The 27,236-nt window shown below is 38.3% G+C and overlaps 1 protein-coding gene across 1 annotated transcript in view; it reads left to right on the top strand.

Moving 5' to 3' along the window:
• Tshr (thyroid stimulating hormone receptor) overlaps nt 1-27,236 on the top strand; it is a 113,759-nt gene that overhangs the window by 44,637 nt on the left and 41,886 nt on the right. Inside the window, exons 2-3 of the mRNA XM_069989551.1 lie at nt 12,636-12,707; nt 17,050-17,124. Coding sequence (XP_069845652.1) covers nt 12,636-12,707; nt 17,050-17,124 — 147 coding nt within the window. The remainder of the gene's footprint in view (nt 1-12,635; nt 12,708-17,049; nt 17,125-27,236) is intronic.

Genomic DNA, 27,236 nt, shown 5'->3' with positions numbered 1-27,236 from the left:
ATGTAAGAGGAAAGAAGGATGCTAAGAAAGTGAACTTTAGCCCAACACTTTATATAATTGTATGGAAATGTCACAATGAAACCCTCTAAAATACAATTACTATATGCTAAGAAGAAAAATTTCAAAAAAAAATAGTTTGTGCTAAGTGGTAAAAAATGAGTATAAGCCACTCTCCTCAACTGGAAAACTATTCTTCAACTGGGTTACCTGGTAACCTTGTGCCCGTTGATCGAAATGATAGTTTTTGAAAGGAACGAGAATGAAATACTCACTTGGCCTTTCTTGTAAAAACATACTCAGAGTCTCTGCCTGCTTGCCAGTTGTCTGTTATGTAGTTTATTGAGACTGCCCACATTGTCTGGAATTTCCAGGCCTTGATGTTATAAAAATAATTCACTAGAACTGCCTCAAAATAAATTCCTATTGTGTAATGACTTAACACTGCACTTTGGACACCATGGTTTATAGTGTGCCTGCTCTAGAAATTAAATTGGGTTCAGTATAAGTCCTATGCAATGCTTGTGTTGTCAGAGAGAGTAGACTCTTGATGTTTAAGGTCCTAGAAACTTAGTACTGGAGCACATTTATTGGAGGACAGAGAACAGTTCAGAGTGGCTGATACAATCTTGGTAAAAACAAGGTTACTGACATTCTAATGTGAACCCTCAAGAGCCCTTGAGAAGGAAAAGAAAGAAATCACTTTCACAGAGACCTTTCAATTGCTTGCTCTCTGATGCCTAAACAGAACAAACTCTGTCCCTTTTTACTTTTTTTCTTTGTTTCTTGGCTGAAAAGACCAGAGAAAACTGATCCTTCACTTAATTTCAAGAAAAAAAATTGTGTTGCTTTCTGGTCAAGTTCATTATCTTACCTTGAGGATTGAGCCCCAGAAAATCTCTTTCAAATATATGTTCTTTAAAACTTTCTTAAAAAAAAAAAAAAATTCACTCTGGTTGTTCTTGTGGAAAGCAAATTTTTATTAAAAGTAATTTTTACTTGAATTATGACAGGATATAAAATTGTTTGGTTATTAGTCTTATTCCATGTCTTTCCCAATGACTTCAGATAAATGGAAGCTGGGTATCACCGGTGCCCACAGATAATTCTAACTACTTGGGAGGCTGAAATCTGGAGATCACAGTTTGAAGCCAGTCTAGGCAGAATGTCCATAAACTCCTATCTCCAATTAACCAGAAAAAGCCAGAAGTGCAACTGTGGTTCAGGGAATTTATGTCTGGACAGTGCCATCTTGGCCACGTGGTGGATGGTAGGGTGGTGAGGGAAGGTGAGGCCCCGCCTCCCAGGTGAGGAACATGTCTGAATCCCTAGAGGCACGATGCAAGCACTTGGCTGATAGGTTATCGAACCTGTCAGTCCAGGGCCTGGGACTGGGAGTTTCCTGTGACCCTTCCCCCTGTCTTGACCCTATTTAGGCCTAGCCCAGCTCAGGCACCACTGCACCATGCCCCATGTCTCCATGTTGTGTCCTGTCTCTTGTTGTCCTGGCTCTTCACCATGGCATCCTACTTCAGCTCTCCAATGGAGCTGAACTGGTTTGTTGGGTTGTTTTTGTTCTTTCTTTCCTCTCTGGCCTTCATGGCTCAGTTTCCTAACAGTGTTAAGTGGACTTGCTGGCTGCTGGTCTCTGAGACAGGAGTCCACTATGCATTCGCCAGCCTTTTAATAAAGACTCCGAGATTCAACCTCTCAAAATGTGGCTTCTCTGTTCTCTCACCTTGTAACTCCTTGAGAAATAAAACTCAGAGAGTTCAAAAGCCCCAGGACCAGCAAAAAAAAGACAAATATAAGCTCCATTTAAAAAAAAAACACATAAGGAGATAAATATTAATTTAATTATCTTTAACAATGATAATTTCCATTTTGTGATTTTCCATTATCTAAATCCAATAGCATCATTAAAAAAACAGATTTTATATAGAGTGTTTTAATGACTCTGACTAGAACTTAAAATAGTCTTCCAGATACAGATGGGTTTTGACATTCCACCCACTTAGACTATTTTATTCAAAATGGAAAAGTGTGGGTTTCATTATTATTTGTTAATTGAGAAGATTGCCAAGAGGAAAAGTGATTATGTTTTTATCATCATGTGGCTTTTTGTTTGGAATGACAAAGATGATGAATATAACAAGCAAAGGCATTAAATGTTTTATTAGAATTTTTTTAACCTCAAGAAAATAAGAGATGATTACAATTACTGAAATAGGAACTATTAAGAAGATAATGTAGCTGGGAGCTGATGACTCACACCTGTAATCCTAGCTACTCAGGAGGCTGAGATCTGAGGATTGCAGTTCAAAGCCAGATGGGGCAGGAAAGTCCCTGTGAGATTCTTATCTCCAATTAACCCCTCAAAACCCAGAAGTGGCACTGTGGCTCAAGTGGTAGAGCACTAGCCTTGAGCTAAAGAGCTGAGGGGTAGTACCCAGGCCGAGTTCAAGCCAGAAGAAGGAGGCGAGGAAAAGGAGGAGGAGGAGGAAGAGGAGGGGGGGGGAGGAGGAGGAGGAGAAGGAGGAGAAAACAATAATACATGAAAATTAGCAAATAAATAAATAGGAATAAGTGCATTGACCACTACAGGAGGAAATCAGACCCATGTGACAATATCAAGAATTTAACTTACACGTAATTAGGGCTCCAAAGGAACCTGAGAAAGAACAGAATGAAACTTTAGAACAATAATGGCCAAAATTGTCCAAGTTTAATGGTAACTCTCAGTCCACAAATCCAAGAAGCTCTCCATGAAACCTGAAGCATCAAATGCAAAGAACATTATTCTAAGGTCTTGGAGTCAGCTTGCCTATCCAATCTCTGCCCCGTGTCCTACTTGTTATACTGTTTTCCTGGTGTGATGTACAAGTTCCCACCCCAGTTGCAACAGTCTCTTTATATTCCTTTTCAGAATATTCCAGTTCCTGTGGCCCATGTAACATATATATATATATATATATATATATATATATATATATATAGCAAAGAAGTAAAGACACGAATGAAAATTGACATAATCAGAAACTACATCAGTTGGGAAGTAACAAAACTACCTTTTTGAGAAGGAAGAAGGAAAGGAGGAAGGAAAAACGGGAGGGAAGGAAGGAAAGTAAGATGAACAAGGTTCCAAATCAATGTTTAAGAGTTCAAACAAGCACAGAAAGGAAAAATAATTCATGCTGAAGTTTTAATGCTTGAAATGCAAATTAAGAGTGAGAAGAACTTGATTCTTGGTTTTCAAATTCTGCTCCCCCCAAACAGCAACACACACACACACACACACACACACACACACACACACACACACACACACACACACACTCAGTAACACTCTCACATCTCTTCAGTTGTTTGCAACTGGAATTTTGTATTTTTGAGCAGAATATCCAGATGATAAATACATGCATGTTCTCTTCTGAATGTCTAGCTTATTGTCCCAGTGGGTTTGTAAGCTTCCTAAGCCAAGAAGTTCTTTTCTTCCTGGGTATAATTCACTGGCAATACTTTTACATTTTAATGAGAGATGGTGATTTTCTGGACTGCCAAAACTGTCTTCCCCAATGAAAACTCAGGGGAAAACATCACCCTGTGCCAAAGCCTGCAATGCCATTTGGTCCTTTCAGAACACCAGGCAAGATGACACGTGCATCTGGCAGCTTTTATCCAGAAGAAAATACATCGCCAGCTCTGCTTCTGGACATCATTTCAGATAAGGCACCATCAATTATAATTGCTGCTAATCACTCAGGGCTTTGCAATGTATAATTCACATCCATACCTCCTTTGCCTTCTCCTCATCATATCAAAGGAAGATCTGTTGGGATTTAGAAAGCTCATTGCCCTGTTTCTTTCACTGTCGTGAACAAAGGCCTTCCAGTCTACCTAAAATCACCACCTCAGACTCAAACCTCACAGATCTTTCGCTCCTATCACCCACATAATCATGGGCTGAGAAAGACGTGAGCGTTAATGTGATGCACATTTTTCCCACTTTGAAAAAGTGTTTACTTTCCTTCTTTAGTTAACAAATGTTCTGCAGACAGAACCATGGTTCTGGGTTGAGCTGTGGTGCGGGGAGAGGGTGGGCAGCAAAACCAGTTGGGTTCCCTATCATTTGATTCAGAGGGGAATATTTAGGGATTAATTTGATTCAGGGGGAATATTTATGGATTATGATCAAACGTGACTTGCTCTTAGCTGGGAAATACCTAATTTATCTTAAGGCAATATCACAGAGTGAGATACATCTCTGGAGCCTGGATCCAGTTATAAAACTCCCCAGACCACCCCAAGGGTTTTCTCTGTCTCTGGTTTACTAAGAAACTATGATTACTTAAAGGATTATTTAAAGGCAGTCACAGTTATAACTCAAGATGGCTGTAATTATCTGAAGCTGAATCCATACAACAAACAATTGGATGTATTTAAGGAGGAAAATGTGACCTTAATACTTGCATACATTGGGCAGTGGTCAAATCAGTCCAATTAACATATACTTGTCATTTCCTTATGTCTGAAATATTTAAATTCCTCTCTTCACAATTCTGATATATACCATACATTGCTATTAATGATAGTCACCATGCTGTACAATAGATCACTAGATCTATTTTTTATCTCCTATCTATCTTTAACTCTATAGTCTCTGACCAACTCTTTGCATTCCCCTATCCACGCACCAACCTTTGGTCATCATCAGTCTACTTTTTACCTCTGTGAGATTATTATTATTATTTTAGATTGTACAGATAGGTGAGACCATATAGTTTTTGTCTGGGTGTCTTTTTTCACTCATAATATCCTTTAGATTTACCTGTACTATTGTAAATGACAGAATTTCCTTCCAAGACTGAAAACTAGACTGTTTGTATATGCTACATTTTTCCCATTTTTAAGAATTTAATTGATACATTAAAACATAAAAATTAAACTGGGCACCAGTGGCTCACGCCTGTAATCCTAGCTATTCAGGAGACTGAGGTCTAAGGATCACAATACAAAGCCAGTCAGGACTGTGAGTCTCTTATCTCCAATAACCTACCCCCAAAAAAGTTAGAAGTGAAACTGTGGCTCAAGTGACAGAGTAGCCTTGGGCAAAAACATCAGGGACATTTTGTTTTTACATCTCCATTCACAGATGCAATATCTTTTGGTAACATTTTCATCCTGTAACATTCTCTTTTCCTCCCTACCTCTTCTGTTCCCATAATTCATTCCTACAATTGCTATAATTGTTCTTTATACATATACGTCCTGTGTGTGTGATCTTGCATGTTTACATATATGTTACTCTTTTAGGTCTTGCAGATACGTATCAGAGAAAATGTGACCTTTGTCCTTCTGAACTTGGTTGACTATGCCTAACATGACCATATTCAGATCCATTCATTTCTCTGCAAATTCTATTCTTTATGGTTGACTAATACTCCATTATGTATATTTGTATATATATATATTCATATATATATTCTTAGTCTGTTCATCAGTTGTAGGGCATCTTGAAGTAAAAATGTGACTATTATAAATTGGATTGTTTTCTTACTTTCTTTTTAAAATTTTTATTGTGAAAATACTGTACAGAGGGGTTCAATTACATGGGCAAGATAATGAGTACATTTCTTACCAAGCATTGTAGCCTCCTCCTTTGTTTTCCCTTTCCATCTCTTCCCATCCTCCCCCTGCCCTCCCCCCCAATCCTTTTTCAAATAGTTCATCATTAAAGAACAGAATGTATTACAGAGTGTGTGTTGAGTTTGCTACCTAAAACTTTACGGAATTCATTTATAGATTCTAACAAGTTCTTGGTTAAGGGGTTCTATATAGGAGGAGATCATGTCATCAGTGAAGAGATATCTTAATTTCTTTCTTTTCTTTCTTCCTTCTTTCTCTTTCTTTCCCTTCCTTCCTTCCTTCCTTCCTTCCTTTTTTTCTTTTTTTCTAATTTGGATACCTGTTACTTCTTTGTCTTGTCCAATTGTTTCACTAGTGCTTTAGTACAATGTTGAGTAAAAGTGGTTAATAGTAATCTCCTTACTTTTCTTATGATTTTAGAGGGAAAACCTCCAACTTTTATTACTGAGAATGAAATTGGCTATGGGTTTTTAACATATGGATTTTATGTTTTGTTCAGAGTTTTTATTATGAAAAGATGCCAAAAATCATTAATTATTACTTGTGCATCTATCATAATTATCATATGGATTTTTCTGGTAAAACTATTCCAGCAATACAGTAAATAACATGTCCTTATCACAGTGCTGCTATATGAGCTTTATTATTATTGTGAGTTTGTCACTTCTTATTAGTTTGGATATTCCAGAGAACGATTCAATAGGAAATGCTTCTAAATATGATCTGATAAATTACAGGAAGTTATCTCAATTTTCTCTTATTTGTTATGCTTTATTTGCTACTATTTTGGATAATGTTTCACTGGGTTGCTGAGAAGAATGTGTATTCTGTGGCTTTGGGGTAGAATATTACAGAATGTTCTGTAAATGTCTGCTATCTTTTTGACCTAGTGGTTAGTTTTTTGTTTTTTGGGTTTTTTTGAAACTGCCATATTGATTGGGGGTGGGGGGGCCTGGACAGCTATCTATGATTAAGAGTGTGATATTAAAATCACTTTGCTGGGATCTATACTTTTGTTTTCATGAAACTAGATATATCTACAGTTATTATATTCTCCTCATTCATCCTTCCCTTTATTGACATGAAGTGACATTTTTTGTTACTTTTTACTAATTCTGAGTTTGTCTGCTTCATCATCTATAACTTCTGCCATTTTTCAGGCTCCATTTTATTAGAAAGTATTTTTCTCATCTTTCACTTCAAGCCTGTATTTGCTTTTGCCCCTAATGTTCATTTCTTTTATTTATTATTATTTTTTTGGGTCCGGTCGTGGGGCCTGAACTCTGGGCCTGGGCGCTGTCCCTCAGCTCTTCAGCTCAAGGCTGAAGGCACCACTTGAGCCACAGCACCACTTCCGGCTTTTTTCTTTTTGCTTATGTGGTGCTGAGGAATCGAACCCAGGGCCTCATGCATGCAAGGCAAGCGCTCTACCACTGAGCCACCTTCCCAGCCCTGATGTTCATTTCTTATAGACAAGAAATGGTGTAGTGTTTTTTTTTTTTTAAGTCTAATCTGCAACTCTTTGGAGGATTAAACCATTAAACATGCAGCATTCTTATTAGAAAATAAGTACCAACTTCTGCCATTTTGTTGTTTTGGTAGGTTTTGATTCTTTTCTACTCATTTGCTTTTCTCCTTCCATAGTATATTTATTCTTTCACATTTTTCCATGGTTGCCGTTATCTCTCTCTCTCTCTCTCTCTCTCTCTCTCTCTCTCTCTCTGTGTGTGTGTGTGTGTGTGTGTGTGTGTGTGTATAGAATCCTTTTCACTATCTTCTGCAACACTTTTTTAGTAACCATAGATTCTTTTGCTTTTAGTTTATTCTGAAAGGTTTTCATTTCTCCTTCAATTAGAGAGGATAGCCTTGCTGCATATAGTAATATAGGTTGGTAGATTTTTTTTTTCTTTCAGGGTTTGATATACATCAGTCTACATTCTTCTTGCTCTTAAGAAATCTAATGCTACTCTTGTGGATTTTCCTTTATTGGTGATTTTTATTTCCTTGTAAATCTGATTCTCCAGAGAAAGATACTCAATAGAAAATGTCTCTAAATGTGATTTGTAATTTTATTCCATTGTGATCAGATAAGTTATAGGAAGTTATTTTTATTTCCTTTTTATAAATCTGTACTTACTATTTTCATTATAGCATTTCATGAGGAGGGTCTCTACTTGTCTTCTGTTTAGAGTCCCAAAGGCCTCCTGTATCTGAGTGTCTTAATATTTGAGGGTTTTCAATTATTTGTTTGTTTGTTTGTTGCTTGTGGAGCTTGAAGTCTGGGCCTGGGCACTGTCCCTCAGCTCTTCAGCTCAAGGCGAGCGTTCTACCACTTGAGCCACAGTGCCACTTTTGGTTTTCTAGTGGTTTATTTGAGCTAAGAGTCATGGACTTTCCTGCCACAGCTGGCTTTAAATGCCTATCCTCGGATCTCATCTTCTGAGTAGCTAGGATTACAGGCGCCACTGGTGCCTGGCTTCTGCTATTGCTTTTTTAAATTTTCTATGCCTTTAGCTGGCATCTCTTCTTCTATGCTAATGATGCATAGTTTGGTTTTTTAGTGGAATCCCAGCAATCTTGCATGTTCTATTAATTCTTCCTTTTTATTCTTTAACTAAATATTCTAATACATCTACCTTACCTTCATGCCCTAATTTTCTTTCTTTAGTTTCATCCAGTTTTACTGGAGTTTTTCAACTGAGTTTTTTAATTTGACATATTGAGTTTTTCACTTCCAGAATTTTACATTGATATTCAGGATTTCCATAGCTTTATTGAATCCTCTTTTAATAGTCTCATTTTCTTTTTTTTTTTTTTTTTTTTTTTTTTTGGCCGGTCGTCGGGCCTTAACTCTGGGCCTGGGCACTGTCCCTCAGCTCTTCAGCTCAAGGCTAGCGCTCTACCACTTGAGCCACAGCGCCACTTCCAGCTTTTTCTGCTTATGTGGTGCTGAGGAATCAAACCCAGGGCCTCAGGCATGCAAGGCAAGCGCTCTACCACTGAGCCACTTTCCCAGCCCCCTAGTCTCATTTTCTTATTCAGGTGTTTATTTGTATTTTCTTGGCATTCATTTAGAAGTTTATTCATGTCCACTTTGGTTTTGTTGATCATTTTCATAGACATTCTTTGAGTTCTTGGTTTGGTGTTTCATTTGCTCAACTACAATTAATGTCCATTAATATAGACTGATTTATGCTTTGAGATAGGAGTTCACTGATTTATTTTGTCAAGCATTGTTGCCTCTGTACAGTATTTTCACACACACAAAAAAGCAGAGACTAATTTCGTTTGCCTGGATGTGCCTTCAGCTTTTATCCATCTATCTCCACCTTCCATGTAGCTGAGATTATGGTCATGAGCCACTCCTTCCTGGCTAGCTGGAAGTTTTTTTTTCTTTCTTTCTTTTTTTATGTTTTTTATTGTAAAAATACTGGAGAGAGGGGTTACAGTTACATGAGCAAGGTAATGAGTCCATGAGCAAGGTAATGAGTACATTTCCTTTCCAGCATTGTTACCTCCTCCTTTGTTTTTCCCCACCATCCCTTCCCTCCCACCTCCACAACTCCTCCCTACCCACCCCCAAGTTGTAAAGTTCGTTTTCAACAGTGTCTGTACATCTCATTGTTACAATGGGTCAACCTGTATCCTTATTTCAGCATTTTGTTATTTCCCTTCCCCTCCCCAAATTAGAAAAATGTATATACAAGATGCAGGGCACTGACATCAAATACAGTGAAAACAGGGGTTATACCATGAGGGAAGAATATACAAGAGAAACAAAAAAATCACATAGTACATTATAAATATATTAAAAACAATAGCAAGAAAGAAAAAACCACTTGTGTCCCTATCTTGGGGTTCATTTCACTTAACATCATCTTATATGGTCATATGAACATTAGCTGGCAGTTTTCATCACTTGTAGTCTATCAGTTGAAGTCTTCTCAGTGTTCAGACAGGGCTAGAAAGTGTCAAGGAGTCTTTGCTATTTCTCTCCTGGATTTTGTGTACAGCTTAGCAGCCAAGCACTCACCCACATGCCCAGGGGCTAGGCCTTGATTCAGCACTGTTCAGATTGAGAGAAATTAGTTGTAATCTGCTTCTAGACTACTTTCACTACAGAAAGTTCCCTTCTTTATGTACTGGAACTTGCTGATGGTCACAAGGAACTTTCTAATCTGGGGGCTATACAGGCTCCTATTTGTTCTACAAGCCTCCCAGTTAGTGTCCCAGGACAAGCAACATCCAAGCCTCGGTGTGTCTCCCTGAACCTGCCAGTGAGTAGAGCAGACAAACAGAACATAAAATTTTACATTCACAAGTGAATTACTGATGGACCTAGGCACTCAGCTAGGAACTCAGTGCTTTAAGACCCTTTTCAACAAGTGACTCCCTGTCTGTGAGACGTAGCTGTAGAAACTTCGTGCTTCTGTCGGAAAGGGTGACATTGATCGAGGTATATTGTATTCATAAACTGCTTTGTTAAATGCCAACTCATTTGTACAACTAGTTGAAGATACAAACAAACAAACAAACAAATATAAGTATGTGCTTCAGAGGGCCTGGACTCTGCTTTCACTTCTACCTGACTGGCTGGGATGCAATTTCCCTACAACAATTGAAAGTGTATGAGCACTTTCAATCCTGTTCAGAAGTTTCCCTCCCTGTGGAGGAAAGAGTGTGAAAAACCACATGGTTCAAGAGGCTGTGCTTGGGACTGCCAGACCCACCGGGTAGCCAAAACACACACCAACAGGAGGCAGTCCTGGAAGCCAAGTACTACACCAATCACAAATCCTGTCCTTTGTTTCCACTGCGACCCCTAGACCTTGGGACTCTTCTTCAGGAAGGGTGGGGCCTCGTACCTGCTGTGCCCTGCTCAGACCAATCTTTCTGCAGCTTAAACTTCTGAGCAGGACTCGCGCTGCTCCCCTCCCCTTCTATGACCTCTCTGATGGCTGTCTCCCACCCACATTGTGGCTAGGACCTTGACCATGATCATTCTTTATTTTCACATCCCAATCTCAATATACCCCCCTCTCACAATGTCAAAAAATGTCTTTCTTCTCTGTGGCTAGCCTTCAACACCAGAGTAGTCTCTCACCAAATCCTGGGCCAGCTCACTTGTGTTTGTCTCTTCCGTTTCCCATTCCCCCAGGCACTGAACATGGAACTCTTTTCTGCTTTTCTTTTCTCATTCACCTTTCTGGTCCTCCATACTTTTCAGTATTCATGCACCCAATGTTCTTCCTCTCTTTCTCTCTTCAGAATAGTCTGACCTTTGTTACCTTACTGTTTTCATTCTCAACCAGACATCTTGCATGGATCAATATGCTTTATTCAATCCAGTTAATGAATGTAAGCAAGAGATCTTTTGAGACGACAGGTAAGTTATGAGACCTACATTACCTAAATAATATTGGGTTTCATGAGGAAATATTAGGGTTGTGAAGAGCTAAAAATGTAACCCTTATCACATCATCCTCTCGTACACATAAACTAATTTGGCCTGATGATTCTGATTAGGCAAGTTACAGATACATTGCAAGCACTGGATAAGTGAGTAGTCCAATGAAAGCATAAATCAAAGAATGTGACTACTGAGAAATAGACCTGCATCTTAGGAGAGAAAGTGTACAATGTTAGTTTGTTGTCCATAAATAATATAGTAAGTGGTTAATATGTGATTAGCAATACTTAAATAACAGAAATAAGATACTGAATGAAAGACGATGAATGTGGGGCTAGGAATATGGCCTAATGGTAGAAGGTTTGCCTAGCATGCATGAAACCTTAGGTTCAATTCCTCAGTACCACATACAAGGAAAATGACAGTGTGGCACTGTGGCTCAAGTGGTAGAGTGCTAGCCTTGAGCTGAAGAGCTCAGGAACAGTTCCCAGGCCCAGAGTTCAAGCTCTATGACGGACCCCCCCCAAAAAAAAACCCAAGATGATGAATGTGGTAGAGTGTTTTCTTTTGCAAAGTGAATTAGGACAGCAGGCAATTCCTTTTCCATACAAGATTCTATTCTGAGTACTCACTACATAAAGAGGGCTGCCCAAAACATGGAACACCAATATGAAAAGATATGCTGGCATACTTGAAAACACTTTCTTTTTTTATTTTTGGTCCGGTCGTGGGGCCTGAACTCTGGGCCTGGGCACTGTCCCTCAGCTCTTCAGCTCAAGGCTAGCGCTCTACCACTTGAGCCACAGCACCACTTCTGGCTTTTTTATTTTTTTTGCTGATGTGGTGCTGAGGAATCGAACCCAGGGCCTCATACATGCAAGGCAAGCGCTCTACCACTGAGCCACCTTCCCAGCCTGAAAACACTTTCTTACTCATAAGGAAACAGCCTTCTTGAGGACATTCAAAGAAATCAAACTGGTAGAATACCCACACCATCGGGTTGTGCATCTAACAAAGATATCCTCAGGTTCTGCGGGAGAATTAACAGCTTGTCAGTCAGTTATTTCCAAACTTAAAGCAAACGCTTAGATTGAGATAATGGTGAGAGAGACCTTTGCTTGGGAAAAAAAAAAATTGATCACAACCATACCACTGTCTTTAATGTTTAACATAAATTAAGTTTGTTTAATTCCACCTAATATGTACTTAATGTGTATGCTTGTGACATTCCAAGTCATTTCTGTTGACAACTGTGTGCTATGAATGCAACAGCAACAGTAGTCCTGATAAACTCATGAGGATACCATATTCCCCTTAGTTAACAAACAGAATATGAAGTGGGGCAAAGCCACACTTGTTCAGTACTGATCGGTATTTGAAGTTTGAAGATTTCTTTTCTGAACAAGTCTCACTCCTATCTTTAACTTATTGGGGAAAAAAATCATACACTTGTTTTTCATCGAGTATTGTTATTGTGTATGTTTGAGTATTGTCATGTTTCTAATAATATGATTGTTACAATTAAGATGAGTTATTAGAAAAAGCCTGTGACAAAAACTAATTATGTAACTTATTTTCATAGGAAGCTTATAGAGACTCATCTGAAAACGATTCCTAGTCATGCGTTTTCCAATCTTCCCAATATTTCCAGGATGTAAGTCATTTTTTTAATACAAAAAACATTTGCAATGGTGATATATTGCTTTCTAAATGTGTTCGGTCAAGGAAAATCCTTTCTGTTGTACAAGAATAAGCCAATCCATATTTTAATGTATTTTCAGATTCTAAGAGCATGATGGTCACCTAATTTTGCCAAATGTCCACTTAGTAGAAGATTTAATCCTAAAGTAAATTTAAATTCATTCCATCTTGACAGATTAACCATTCTTGATGCATTTTAGTATATTTTAAAATGTGGTAAAACTTTAGCTGGGAATCCCTCCTCTAAACAGGTTTATATGCCTAGCTCTTATCTGTCTATGCTAGCTTCCGACTAACTCACTTTTCATCATGAATGCAAATTTTTACATACAGCCAAAATGTAGCCAATGGTTTCAGGAGGAAAAAAAGAAGTAAGATGGTTTAACACAAAGTTATATCTGTATATGAAGCAAGTCAGCCCTTTATTTCATTTAACTGGTTCTGTCAGTGAATGTATGCAACTCAAGCATATCAAGTAATATCATCAGGACCAACTACTATAGCTTCTGGCTAAACATTCATTTTGTGACCATTTATTGAGTGCTTATTGTTTCATTTCAGTAAGTCCCAAACAGAGGCAATTCTGAGATCTGACAGTTTGGTTGTCAAAACTGGAAACTGCCATTTTCTACAAGGGGGGAGCAGAAAAAATATTTCTCTTTTTCTATTTCTCCCTATTTTAACCTTTTACATTAAAGTAGATCCTTATTAGAAAAATGGCATCTTGAGGGGAGAGACAGGGTCTTGCTGCCTGCCGAGGCATACGCCTAGTTTACAATGTTTGTCATAGCTACAATGACAGGCACACACCACTGTGCTCAGCTCTCTGTTAAGAAGGGGTCTTGATTACTTTTCCTCCCTGGTTGGTCTCAAACTGCAGTCCTTTAAATCTCACCCTCCCAAGTAGCTAGAATTTCAGTGCACCAGCATCAATTGCACTGATTATATTTGCAATAGGCTCTTACTTCCTGTCTGGCAGATGCTTGAACCACTTTCCACCTATTTTAGGCTTTCTATCATAGCTAGGACTGCAAAGGAATATCCCCATGGGCCAGCTTCTTCCTTTGTGATGGAGTCCTGTGGACTTTTCTGTCCAATGATCCTCCCATTTTCAGCTTCCTAAGTAGACAGGATTATAGGAAAAAGCCACTGGTGCCCAGTACATTTTTTAAAATGTCTATAGCAATCACTACTTTAATCTTACTGAATAAATGGTACCTAATTGCTGTCTCCACAGCCAAATTAAAACAGTCTAATGGATGGGTCTCCAGTTAAAGAAACTAGAACTTCAGTCCAATGAATGTGGGCTCTCACTAAAACCTTATAAAGTCTTAAAGTCTTACATTTCTTAACTAAGAAATTTGGCCGAAAATTTGGAGCAAGGGATGGCTGCAATTGAGGGGAGCAAGTTGGCAGACTTCAAAGTGAATCTTACTCTTCTTATGGCTCTGTTTCAGCCATGAGAAATCCCATGCAGTCCATAAACAATAAATCAATCCTTCTAAGTATGTTCCTTTGTTGCCTCTATGGTTGAGATATGATATTTGTTATCAAAACAATTTATATAATGTCATTAACCTCAAGAGTCAAAGGATTAGGAAAACTGATAAACCAAAGGGTAGTTGTTTAGAGTATAGATAATTCAAAACAAAAATCACAGGGCCATTAGAACATTCACCATACCATGATTTTAAAAACTCCAATTGGACTGATTAACGCTCCTTTTATAAATATCATTTCAATTAAAATATTTTCCTAGTAGATTCAATTCAAAGTGGTTCTCGACCTTACCTACACATTATCACACAAGAAGGATGTGAAAAATCAAAGTGCTTGACTCATCTTTCATAAATGCTCATTTAATTATCTAGGGCCAGTGTTTGAATTTCTGTGTGTTTGAAAAGGCCCCAGGTATATTCTTTTTTTGAATTGTATGTCCAGGATTGAGAATCTCTGCTTTGTCTATGGCTAGACACCATCTGTTAATCATTAATTTTCTCAAATGTCATAGACACATCTCTTAATAGAAAATGATCATTGAAAATGATCATTACAAGATGGAATGTAAGGAAAGTATTTGAAACATTATTACTTTTTATTACTAACAAGCTGTTTTTAGGAGTTTCCTCTTTTTCTTTCCTTAATATTTGAAACATTAATTTATCATTTGTATAAACAAAGCTCAGAATGAATTTCAAGTTTTCAGCCTCATTTAAAAATGAAGAAGGAACCTTATGCTAGTGGCTCATACCTATACTCCTAGCTACTCAAAAAGCTGAGATCTGAAAATTGAGGCTTGAAGCCAGCCTGTGCAGGAAAGTCTATGAGACTCTTATTTCCAATTAACCAGCAAAAGTCTGAAGGTAATACCAGAGCACCAGTCTTGAGCAAAAAAGCCAAGTTCTGAGTACATCACCATCGCCAGTAACCACAAACACACACACACACACACACACACACACACACACACACACACACACACACAGGTGCATATGTGCATATGCTAAAATCAAGAAGGGAATTCTTAGGAGCATATGTAGTCACCACCCCATGGAATATTCCACTAGACGATTGTTGTTTTATCTTCCTCTTCTTTGAAATGACATTTCTAATCCTATTCTATTACAAGCTCTATTTAAAATGGTTCTTATTCATTCAAATATTCTTTTTCTAATGCTTTCATTTTATTATCTTCGTTTATTCACTTAACACACTTACTAAGAATCTACTACACATTTCTGCACTATTCATCATTGCCAAGTTATAAAAATAGCTAAGATGCCCCTTAATGAACAAATGGATCAAGAAAATATATGCACATGATGAAATTTTACTCATCCATCAGAATGACAGAACATCATTTGTAAAGAAATGAATGGACCTGTGTAAAAGTATGTTAAGTAAAGCAAGTCAGGCCCTGAGAGACAAAGGATACATTTTTTTCTCCCTAGGAAAACTAAAACTAGTTTATAAATGTGCAAGTAAACACATATGAGCTTGTATGAAAGCATCCACAAATGTATTAACCAGAATATGGTTCAAAAGGTATAATTCCTTAGAAAAATGAATTCACAGTCCAACAAAATGAATACCAGGAAACTGGTTCTTGTAAGGTGTGGGAAGGGAGGTCAAGGGGTAAGAGGTAGACAACTGAGCAGAGAAAGTGAGGGAACACCGTCATGATATTCCAATACGTAGCCTATAAAACTAGGAAAATTGAGAAGGAGGGCTGGGGGAGAATGATGAAAGGTGTGACATCCATCCAGATGCACTGTACTTCAAACTAGTTTGTTGAATGGTAACTCTTTTGTACACTACTTAACAAGAATACTACATGCCCCAAACTAGCTAAACCACTAAAGATTCAGCAGACACAGAATTTATAGTGTAACAAGATAATATGACTCAAATATTATCCAACCCACTGGAAATGTGTATGATAATATGATCATTTGTGAAAGGAGGAGTTTGTGTTGCTCAATAAAGATGCAGTGTGAGAATTTTAACCTCAAGAAAAAGTTGGGAGAAAGCTTCTGAAAGATGTGACAATTGAGACCTTAGGAGAAATAGGAAATAAGGTATTGGGAAGGTGTGTGATGCTTTTTGCATGATCTGGGAAGCTCTTGACAAAGAAGTTATATCAAAAATAGTATACATCAGCTAATGTACAGTGGCTTATGCCAGTAATCCCAGCTATTCAGAAGCCTGAGATCTGAGGATCATGATTTGAAGCCAGTCTGCAGAGGAACATCTGTGAGACTTTCATTTCCAATAAATTACCAAAAAGGCCAGAAGTAGAGTGGTGGCTCAAGTGGTAGAAAGTTAGACTTGAGGAAAAGAAGCTCAGGAACAGTGCCCAGTGCCCTAGTTCAAACCTCAGGACCAGCAAACAAAAACAAAAAAACTAGTATACTAAAACCAAGTGCTGGAAGCTCAAGCCTGTAATACTGGCTATTTAGGAAGCTGAGATCTGTGAATCAAGGTTCAAAACCAGCCCAGGCAGGAAAGCCTGTGATTCTTACCTCACATGAACCTGCCTAGAGCCAGAAGTGGAGATGAGATTCAAGTGATAAGAGAACCATCCTTGAGTAAAAAACTAAGGGAGAGCACCCTGGCCTTGACTTTATGCCTTAATACTAGGGGAAAAATTACATATACACATGTATATGTATATGTACATATATGCATGTATACATATATGTTTATGTATATATAAGGTAGAATACTATATATGTTATACAACTTTCTACTTTGAAATACTAACTCTCTACTTTATCTTATTTTGTGACATTCAGCTACTTATCTATAGATGCAACTCTACAGCAGCTGGACTCACATTCCTTCTTCAATTTGAGTAAAATGACTCACATGTAAGTACAAGGAAAAGTGAAGCATAGACCCACCCTTGACAATTTGGGGGCTTGGATAGCAATAGGAGCTGGTTTCTGGGTCACAGGTCAAAACTTGTCCTTAAGGTTAAATCCTCTTGTTCTCACTCAGTTTATGCTAATCCATTCTAATTACATGTTTAACTCCTGTGGTTGGGGAAATGAATGCCAATTTTTCCCATTGTTATTCATTTTAATAAAATGAATACAATTGTAATACAATGTAATAAAATTGTAATACAATGGTGTCAGCAAATTTTACTGGTGTCAATGTGAGTGAACCAGAAAGTCTATGCTGAGTACCTACCTACCTGACTCCAGAGCCTGCTCAAGATCCTTCAGAGCTACTATTTTTCCCTTAATTAGGAAAATGGGAACATTATGTAGTAAGATTTGACAGGAGTGAAGCTAATAGCTACCCTTGAATTTCTCAATGCTCCATGAACTGTGGATATGTCAGGTAATCTTTCTTTTCTGTGTGTGTAGGGGATGCATGTAGCCTAGAAAATGACTGACTTCATGAGACAGAAAGCAAGGAAAGACAGGAAGTGACTAGGATTCCATAATACCTTTGGACAGCATATCCACTGAACTTCCATTAGACTGACTCTCCTGAAGGCCTACAGCAACCCCCAATAGCACAACTCTGAGGACCAGGTCTTTTGGGGGGAAAGGGAGGTGATACTCTTGCAAACTACACAAACAAAATACTAACAAATAACAAAATACTATCCATCTGCAAGTATTTGGTACATTTTAGAGATTAAATGTATATACTTTAATTCTCAAAAAAAATTGCATTAACCAAACCTATAGATACAAAGAGGTTAAATATATTTTCTCCAGCCATTCAGTTACTAAGGAATAAAGATATAATTTTCTTATTACAAATGTCTAAGTCAAGAATTCTTACATGTGTATAATATATTATGGTGCTTTCAGAGTACCAAAGCCAACATTTTGCTCCTAAATTATGGTAGGCTACCATACATCAGATTAACCACTAATCTGAGAATAGAGGATACATATAAAAGAAACATCTTTTTGAATGTGTTAGGGGTGCTACATGGGCTTGAGTGGAGGTAAAGCAAATCTAGAAAATAATGTTTGTGAAGTATTTGCTAAGTAGAAAGCAACATTGAAAGGCCAGGGGAGGGCAGCATAGAGATCTAAGCAGTCTCTTGCTACTAGGAAATAAAAATTAGTGATCAAGGCTGACTAAGAATGGTTTCTAGGAAACACCTAGTGATTTTAGCTGCAATCCTTTAGTAGCCTTATTCTACAAGTACAAAATGACTAAAAATAGGCCAACCATCACAAATATGAGAGCTTAGATTTGAGTAAACAAAAATAACCAAATATGGGGCTATGAAGTTGGCTCAGTGGTAGAGCGCTTGCCTTGCATGCCTGAGGCCCTGGGTTCAATTCCTCAGCACCACATAAGCAAAAAGAAAAAAGCCGGAAGTGGCACTGTGGCTCAAGTGGTAGAGCGCTAGCCTTGAGATGAAGAGCTGAAGGACAGCGCCCAGGCCCAGAATTCAGGCCCCCACGACCGGACCCAAAAAAACAAACAAACAAACAAACAAATATGTATGGAAAATACCAAAGAAATAGAAGAAAAAAGACAACCAAAAGTGATCCTCAGGAAATGGACCTGTCATGGATATCAGACAATGACTTCAAAATGACTGTAACTAATGTGTTCAGAATCAAAATGACAAAAGAATAATTCAGAATAGGAGTGTAAACCACAATAAAGGATCCACTGGAAACTCTGAGATTCAATGAACCAAACGTTGAAATTACAATCTAAACACATAAGCTTGACAATAGACCAGATGCAGCTCAAAAAAGAATTAGAAACTTACAAGCTATATATAATACCCAGGGATTAGGGAAGAGAAAGGGAACAACAAACTGGAGAGACAAAGGACAAAGGGTGAACCAATGCAACAGCGAGAGTCACAAGACAATATGTTGGAAATGATCTGGACAACTTGGGGCAGGAGGGAGGGAAAGTGGGAGAAAAATGAGGGAAGGGGTAACAAGTTTGACAAGAAATGTACTCACTACCTTACATATGCAACTGTAACCCCTCTGTACATCAACTTGACAATAACGTTCTTTAAAAAAAAGAAACATATAAGTTAGAAGATGCTTTCTCAATGCATGTGTGGAGTACTGAAAGCAGCGTGTGCTGGCATGAAGGCAGTCCAATTGCCACCTTCACTTATACTCCTTCACTCAAGCTAGGGAAGGGCAGAGCAACTGTCAATTAGGGAATAAAACTGCCCTATTCCCAACATACAAATATAACTAAAGGAAAAATAAACATTACAGGCTGTTCACAGTAAATACCGTGGAGATAGTTTAAAGATGTGTTCTTCATAAAATTCACATATATATGATGGCTTTCAGGATCACCTTACATCTGCTCTGTAATATGGAAGCATGGACCCGCAATGCTAAAGTTGCTTCTGTTATTGACCTAGATCTAGTACTGAAACATAAAAAGCTCTCTGTCCATTCAATAAATGCAGTATGTTTAATACTGTGTTAAGCCTCTGGCCCCAAAGCCTTGAATCCTCTAAGCAGGACTCAAAAGCGTCAATCATTCTATTCTTATCAAAACCCACCTCCCCAGGTCTCTCTGATGCCACAATCCTGCGTGTTCCTCCTGCCATGATGCCTGTCTTTTCTTACGAGCCTTTCAGGCTTCTTCTTCCTCACTGCTAACTATTTAGGGCTCCCCAACTGGTCTAATCCTGTGTCTTCTTTATTTCCTCCTTCCTCGTTCCTCAATCTTATTGAGCAGTTCTGAAGTTGATGTATCTAGTCCAGCTTCCTCTTAATGTTAGACCCACCTGTTACTCTACTTGACTTAGTTGCAAAATGATTGTATTAAGGAAACCTGTAACTACAAAGAGGTTAAATATATTTTCTCTAGCTATTCAGTTACTAAGGAATAAAGATAGAATTTTCATCTTACAAATATCCAAATCAAGAATTCTTGCATGTATATATTATGGTTCCTTCCAGAGTGCCAAAGCTGAAATTTTCCTCCTAAATTATGTCTATCTGTCTATTTGAATACCCAGGCATCATAAACCTCCCATCTTAAATCTCCCAACCTGAAGCTTTGATGCTCCTTCTGACATCTACCACTCTTTCAGAGTTTGCTAAGCCAGAAAGCAATAATTCTACTTGTTTTGATGTAAATCTCACATGCCTCAGAGTTCTCTCTGTACTTTCCTTGTTTAATATACAGCTACAACTTGTGAGTTCTTTTTTTTTTTAATGGTCAGATCTAGAAAATTTTATCCAATTCCAAAAGAAACAGTTAGAGTGACACCTTATCAAAAAAGATACTTCCAGCCAGGCACTAGTGGCTCATGCCTGAAATCCTAGCTACTCAAAAGGCTGAAATCTGAGGATCATGGTTCAAAGCCATCCTGGGCAAGAAAGTCTATGAGACTCTTACCTCCAATTAACCACTCAGAAAAACAGAAATGGAGCTGTGGCTCAAGTGGCAGAGCGCTAGCCTTGAGCTGAAGAGCTCAGGGACAGCACCCAGGCCCAGAGTTCAAGCCCCACAACTGACAAAAAAAAGATACTTCCTATCATCTTTTATTTCATAGCTGTTCTAACTAAAGTGATAGCTCGTTGTAGTTTATATCTCATTAAATATCATGTTGAACAATTTTTATGTACCTTTTGACCATATTGAGAAATGTCTAATTAGACCTGGTACCCATTTGCTTAATTAGCTTACATACTTTTTTTTTCTTGTTGTTTGTATTCTTTTGATAATCTAGTCACCTTGTCTTATGTATGGTGTATGTTGTTGCACAGCTTTTTATCTTAATGTAGTTTCATTTGTTTACTTTTGTTTTTCTTAACGATGCTTTCGGGGTCTTATCCCAAAAAAGTCCCAAAGCATTCCAAGTCCTGAGGCATTTTTCCCTTTTATTTTTTTCTAGTGATTTTATAGTCTCAGGTCTTATATTTAAGTCTTTTTTTTTGCTTTTAAAATATTTTATTTATTTAAGTCTTGGATTAATTTTAAGCTGAATTTTCTATACAGAGAAATAGGATCTAGTTTATTCTTCTCCATGTGATCACTAATTCTCTGCATATGCTCATTTCCCTAACATATATTGTAACAACTCTTGTTTATTGTTGACGATTTGTTCACTGTAGATTCATGGGATAGCTGGGTGTTTTAGGCTCATGCTTTGAGTAGAAAAACTAAGAGACAGCATCTAGGTCCTGAGTTCAAACCCTGTATACCAGCACAAAAATAAATAACTGAATGAACTATAGGTGTATGGGTTTGCTTCTAGGTGGTTTGCTATATTCCATTGGCCTATGTGTCCATTTTTATGCCAGTACCAAGCTGTTTTTATTGCTATAGCTTGGTAGTATATTTTGAAGTCAGGTAATACAATACCTCCTTTGTTCTTCACTCAAGGCCAGTACTTTGCCTTTTGAATCAGGCTTCCAGCTCCAGCTTTTTGCTTGTTAAAGAGAGATAACAGTCTAGAGAAAGTGTCTATCCAGGCTGGCTTTGAATCACAGTATTCAGATCTCAATCTCTTGAGTAGCTAGGACTATAGATAGGAGTGATGCACTAGAGCCCAGCTTGTGATGGGAGATTTTCTTTCTTTTTTAATGCAAATTTGTGTAAAATCATGAATATGCATTACATTTATAATCAGATAAAACAAACTTCAAAAATTAGAAATTTCTACAACATGCATTGGACTTGAAATTAGTCACTGATGTTAAAATTCATTAGGGATTTTAATAACACAAAATTATTTAATTAAACTAAAACCAACTCTCAACAACTGTAAATAGGATAATTAGCCTAATAATGATTCTCACTTTTTGCGTGAATATTGTAGGACATTTAGTCTATTTAAACTAACAAGAGTACAAATCCCAGTACCACCAAAAACAAAGGGAGAGGATGAGTATTCAAGCATGAGGCCCTGGGTTCAATCCTTTGAACTCAAAGTGACCTGCCTCTCATTTTTGAACCATAGGCACCTAAAATCAGACCATTAAAAAAAAAACTGTAAGTCAAATTGAAGCAGGACTTAAAGCTGGGGACTGGCTGAGAACTAGGTTTTAGGGTTATAGTCTTGTTCAATTTTGTTTTCAACAGCATTATTGCACTTATATTCTTTTTTTTTTTTGTCAGTTGTGGGGCTGGAACTCTCGGCCTCCGTGCTGTCCCTCAGCTCTTCAGCTCAAGCTGAGTGTCCTATCACTTGAGCCACAGCGCCACTTCTGGTTTTCTGGTGGTTAATTGGAGATAAGAGTCTCACAGACGTTCCTGACTGCGCTGGCTTTGAACTGCAATCCTCAGATCTCAACCTCCTGAGTAGCTAGGATTTCAGGCATGAGCAACTGGCACCTGGCTCTGCACTTGTAGTCTTAAAATGCCGATTATGCAGGCTGCAATAGCCCCTCTTCCTTTCAGATATCTTATTATAAGTCAGTCTCCATGAGGTGGTATGAAGCTTTTTCATTTTCTTTGGTACTTTAAGCGCAGAAAATAATAACCAGAAGTCTGGTGCTGCCATGCTGAGCACTTTAAACTAATGGCTGTCGGAAGGCCTCAAAAGCAGCATCTGACTCTCTCCTGCTGTCTCCCACCCTCATTTCTCCCCTGAAGCAAGCATAGAAACCAGTACCCTATCCCCAAGGTGGATGATAGAAGAAACTAGAACCTCTCCTCCCCCAGAAACAGTCATAAAAGCAAGAAGTATTATTCAAGCCTTCCTCCAACTTTCTGTGTAGGAGATAGCCATTAAAAATAATAATAATAAAGGGGGGGCTGGGAAGATGGCTCAGTGGTAGAGTGCTTGCTTTGCATGCATGAGGCCCTGGGTTTAATTCCTCAGCACCACGTAAACAGAAAAGCTGAAAGTGGTGCTGTGGCTCAAGTGGTAGAACGCTAGCCTTGAGCTAAAGAGCTTAGGGGCGGTGCCCAGGCCCAGAGTTCAGGACCCACAACCAACAATCAATCAATCAATCAATCAATAAACAAACATTTTAAAAAATTCCTTGGTCTGGTAGTAGTTCATAAGACTTTGTCTCAGAGAGATCCTGCCCCGTATATGAGAGGAAGATCCATACAGAGACGTCAAGGAAAATCTAAATGGACAGGCCTTACTAGTTTCCTCCCTCCGTCTATTACCTTTAGATCACGTCTGTTTATCCAGTTACATTGTGCATGGCCGTCCATTATTCTCTGAATCTAAGCATTAAAATGCACAGTTTCCCCTAAATTCTTAGGTCTTCTTTTCTGATGTCATGGAAAACGTTGGTTACTGTAGATTTCTTAGGCTCTTGTTAAATGTTTTTGTTGTTATGTGAGGGTTGGCCCTGACATACCTGGTGAATATGGAAAGCTAGCAGATCTTTACACCTACTGCCTCCTCTAAATCCACAGTGACATGCCACCTGGCTTCTTACCACCTTCGTTGTTTCTCAGCGTGGTGTGATTTTAATCAAAACTAGGGATGTTTCCAGTTGTAGGAAAACATCTCTAGAGATGGGAATCATAGCTAAGCTCCACGATCTAAAGCCTACTGAATAAATGAGGTGGAATACGGAAATGGGTGAACACAAGGAATGAAATCAGTTGCTGGAAAGCTCCTTAACAGCAGCAGAGTTAAGCCTTGGTGCGCCTTTTCTTCCTCTTTCCCCTTCCTTAAAATCCCCCATCTCTCACTGTTTCCCCATCCATATTGTTTGGGAAACACGAGGGAACTAAATGTTGGCCAAATGCTAGTTGTTTTGACCAAGTCTATTTTTCTGTTCATGGCTCTTACTGAGAATTAATGTTTCTTAGGAGAAGAAGAAAAAACAATCCAGAATCTAGAAAAAATGATGATTAAAGGAACCTGAATTCTTGATCTGTGAATTTGTGATCGCACTGTAGGCTAGACATCAACATTATGCTTGTCTAAAAATGTCCAGTTTTATTTGAAATTCAATAAAGAGGAATTAATAATGCAAGACTTAAATGGTCTTCTTGAAGCATAATTTTTAAAAAGGGAAATACTGTATCTGAAGTTAGAAGATCTAGGTTGAGACCCAGTGTTGCCTCTAGCTAGAAGACACTGGTGACCCACTGGTGACCTAACCTTTGCGTGTGTTTCTTAGTTGTTTGTCTGCAAGGTGAAGAGGATGCCTACTGCTTTACTTAAGGCTATGCTTTCCTTGTCTCCTTGGTAGGACTAATCATGTGAGAAGAAATACAGTTTCTTTCTTCTGTCACATCTTCCTAAAAGGAAGATATTTTTTTTTTCTTATTACAAAGCTTTGGCAATCTCAGATAAATAGCTCAATCCCATAGGAAAAGATACACCCTAAGTAATGTATCTGGTACTTTATATTGCAAAGATTTTTCTTAAAACAGAATATATATTATTTGTTTGGAACTTAAAGTTTGGATGGCGTGTGTGTGTGTGTGTGTGTGTGTGTGTGTGTGTGTGTGTGTGTGTGTGTGTGTGTGTGTGTGTGTGTGTGTGTGTGTGTGTGTGTGTGTGTGTGTGTGTGTGTGTGTGTGTGTGTGTGTGTGTGTGTGACTACTGGGGCTTCAACTCAGGGCTAGGCAATGTCTCTTAGATTTTTTACTTAAGATTTGCACTCTACCACTTGAGCCAAAGCCCCACTTTCCACTTTTTGGTGGTTAATTGAAGATAAGAGTCTCATAGACTTTCCTGCCCAGGCTGGCTTTGAACAGTGATCTCCAGATATCAGCCCCCTGATTTGGTAGGATTACAAGCATGAGCCACCAGCACCTGGTGTTTTTGTTTATTTTTCCTCTGGTTTTTGTCATTGTTGTTGTTGTTTGTTTTTGCATGCCTTTTTCATCTGTCCTTGAAACCAAATAGAAAAGTAAAAATGTTATTGTAGGAGAAATAACTACTATAAACCATATGCTCTATATTTTAAGAATTTTATCCATGCTTATTGTATTAGTTTGTGTGGATAAATTAAGAAATAAACAAGAAGCTGTGTGCTAGTGACTCACGCCTGTAATCCTAGTTACTCAGAAGGCTGAGATCTGAGATCTGAGGATCATGGCTCAAAGCCAGCTCTGGCAGGAATTTATCTAATCTCCAATTAACTACCAGAAAACTGGAAGTGGAGCTGTGGCTCAAAGTGGTAGAGGACTAGCCTTAAGCAAGAGAGTTCAGGGACAGTGCCCAGACCAGAAAAACAAGAAGATATAAACAAGAAGAAAAGTGTGTAACAGCCCTAAGGCGGGTAACATTTATTTCTTGCTCATGAAACAGTACTAGGTGGATGGGTGAGACATTTAACTTTTCTAGTGAGGGCTTCTAGGGTCCTAACCTCTAGCCCTCCATTTTTTTCTGTCTTGGAATGGGTTACACTAGCTGAATTTGCATCTTACATTTTCTCTGTCCATTTACCTAAGCTCTTGGTAGTCTATGCTTACTTCACTGCTGCTTTGCTTCAGGGGAGAGTTTTGAAATTTCACACCTTTGAGCAAGTGTTGAGTCCTCTCTGCTTGTGGTCGGTCTCTTCCCGCCCTCCCCTTCTTATGGACAGTAAACTATGTGTGTAGGGAGGAGGGGAAATGGATGGTCTGTATTGTCAGAGCTATCATTCCAGCCTTTCATTTCCAAGGACTGTTTCTGAGGCAACGTGCTTAGTTGAAATATTTAACCTAGCAGGTTTTTATTGTTATTATAAAGGTGATGTACAAAAGAGTTACAGTTACATAAGTCAGGTAATGAGCACATTGCTCTTGAACAATGTCACCGCTTCCTACGCTCTCCCAGCGTCTCCCTCCCATCCCCACCTACAAGTTGCATAGTTCATTTTCAACATAGTGCCCAGCGCATACCACTGCTGCATTTGTTTATCCTTTGTCCCTCCATTTCTGTCCTTTCCCTTATACTCCCAAAGATATATACAGGAACAAACAAGGCAAGAAGAAAAGAAAATAGCAAAAAAAGAAAAAAAATCCTCGTTTCCATTTCCTGGAGTTCATTTCCATAAACATTACTTCGTATGATTAGATGCACATGGGCATTACACCTTTGTGTTCCATTCCTAAAAGTGTCTTTATTTGGCCTTACTGTGTATACCTAGTAGTTTTCAAACCTGTTTTGTAAAAACACTGTAACACTTCCAACCCCTAGTCCTTGGTGTCTACTCTGGCTCTCCTTGGACTTGTGAGAATGACAATAAAAGTATAATTTGTAGAAAGCTTTTAGCTACAGGAAGGCCACATGTCAAACCCCTTCCAGAGGAAGAATCTCTAGAAAGAAAATGTGCAGTTGTTATACCTCTTGCATAGAGATTGTAAACTTGGTGTGAGGAAACTACACCTCAAAGCGGCTAAGGAAAGATGGTGTCCAAAGTCATGTAATCCAAAGTAGCAGAGTGAAGATTAGATCTCAGGTCCACCTGAGTTTTCAGTAGTGAAAAGGAACACACTTCTGATACATACAACATACACAAACAAACAAGGCAAGAAAGACATCAAGCTAAAGGAAAAGAGGAAAACACCTGTTATAATGATTTCATGTATAGGCACTGTCCAGATATGGCAAACTTACAGAGATAGAAAATAGGGACAAATAGTAATCGAGTGATTACCTAGCATGAACAAGCTCCTAGGTTTGAGTCCTAGAGACCTGTAAAGAGGAAGAAAACAAAGAGGAAGAGAAGGAAAATATAGAACAACAAAAAAAGAGTTCATGATGTGATTTCTAGGCATGAGGTGGGAAATAGCGATTAACTGCTAATATATATATGGTTACTTTGATTGCATAGTTCTGTGAATTTGGTAAATATTATTAACTGTAGACTTATAATGGATGAACTTTGTAGAATGTAAATTTTCATTGGATAAAATAGTTTTAAGAACTACAGAAGTCAGATGCTAAGCTTTCTGATTTGTACTCAGACTTAACCCAGAGGCCCACAGAAATTAAGTATCAGGAGACATCTGTAAAGGTAAGCTTGTTCAAGTTGACCAGCTCGTTACTAGCCATGATTTATTTTGCTAAGGCTAATTGCATTCTTGATCAGCATACACA

The sequence above is a fragment of the Dipodomys merriami genome, unplaced genomic scaffold, assembly GCF_024711535.1.
Source record: "Dipodomys merriami isolate MVZ:Mamm:240054 unplaced genomic scaffold, mDipMer1.0.p SCAF_1, whole genome shotgun sequence".
NCBI classification, from domain to species: domain Eukaryota; kingdom Metazoa; phylum Chordata; class Mammalia; order Rodentia; family Heteromyidae; genus Dipodomys; species Dipodomys merriami.
The sequence above is the reverse complement of the archived record's forward strand: the minus strand, read 5'-3'. Positions and strand labels throughout refer to the sequence as shown.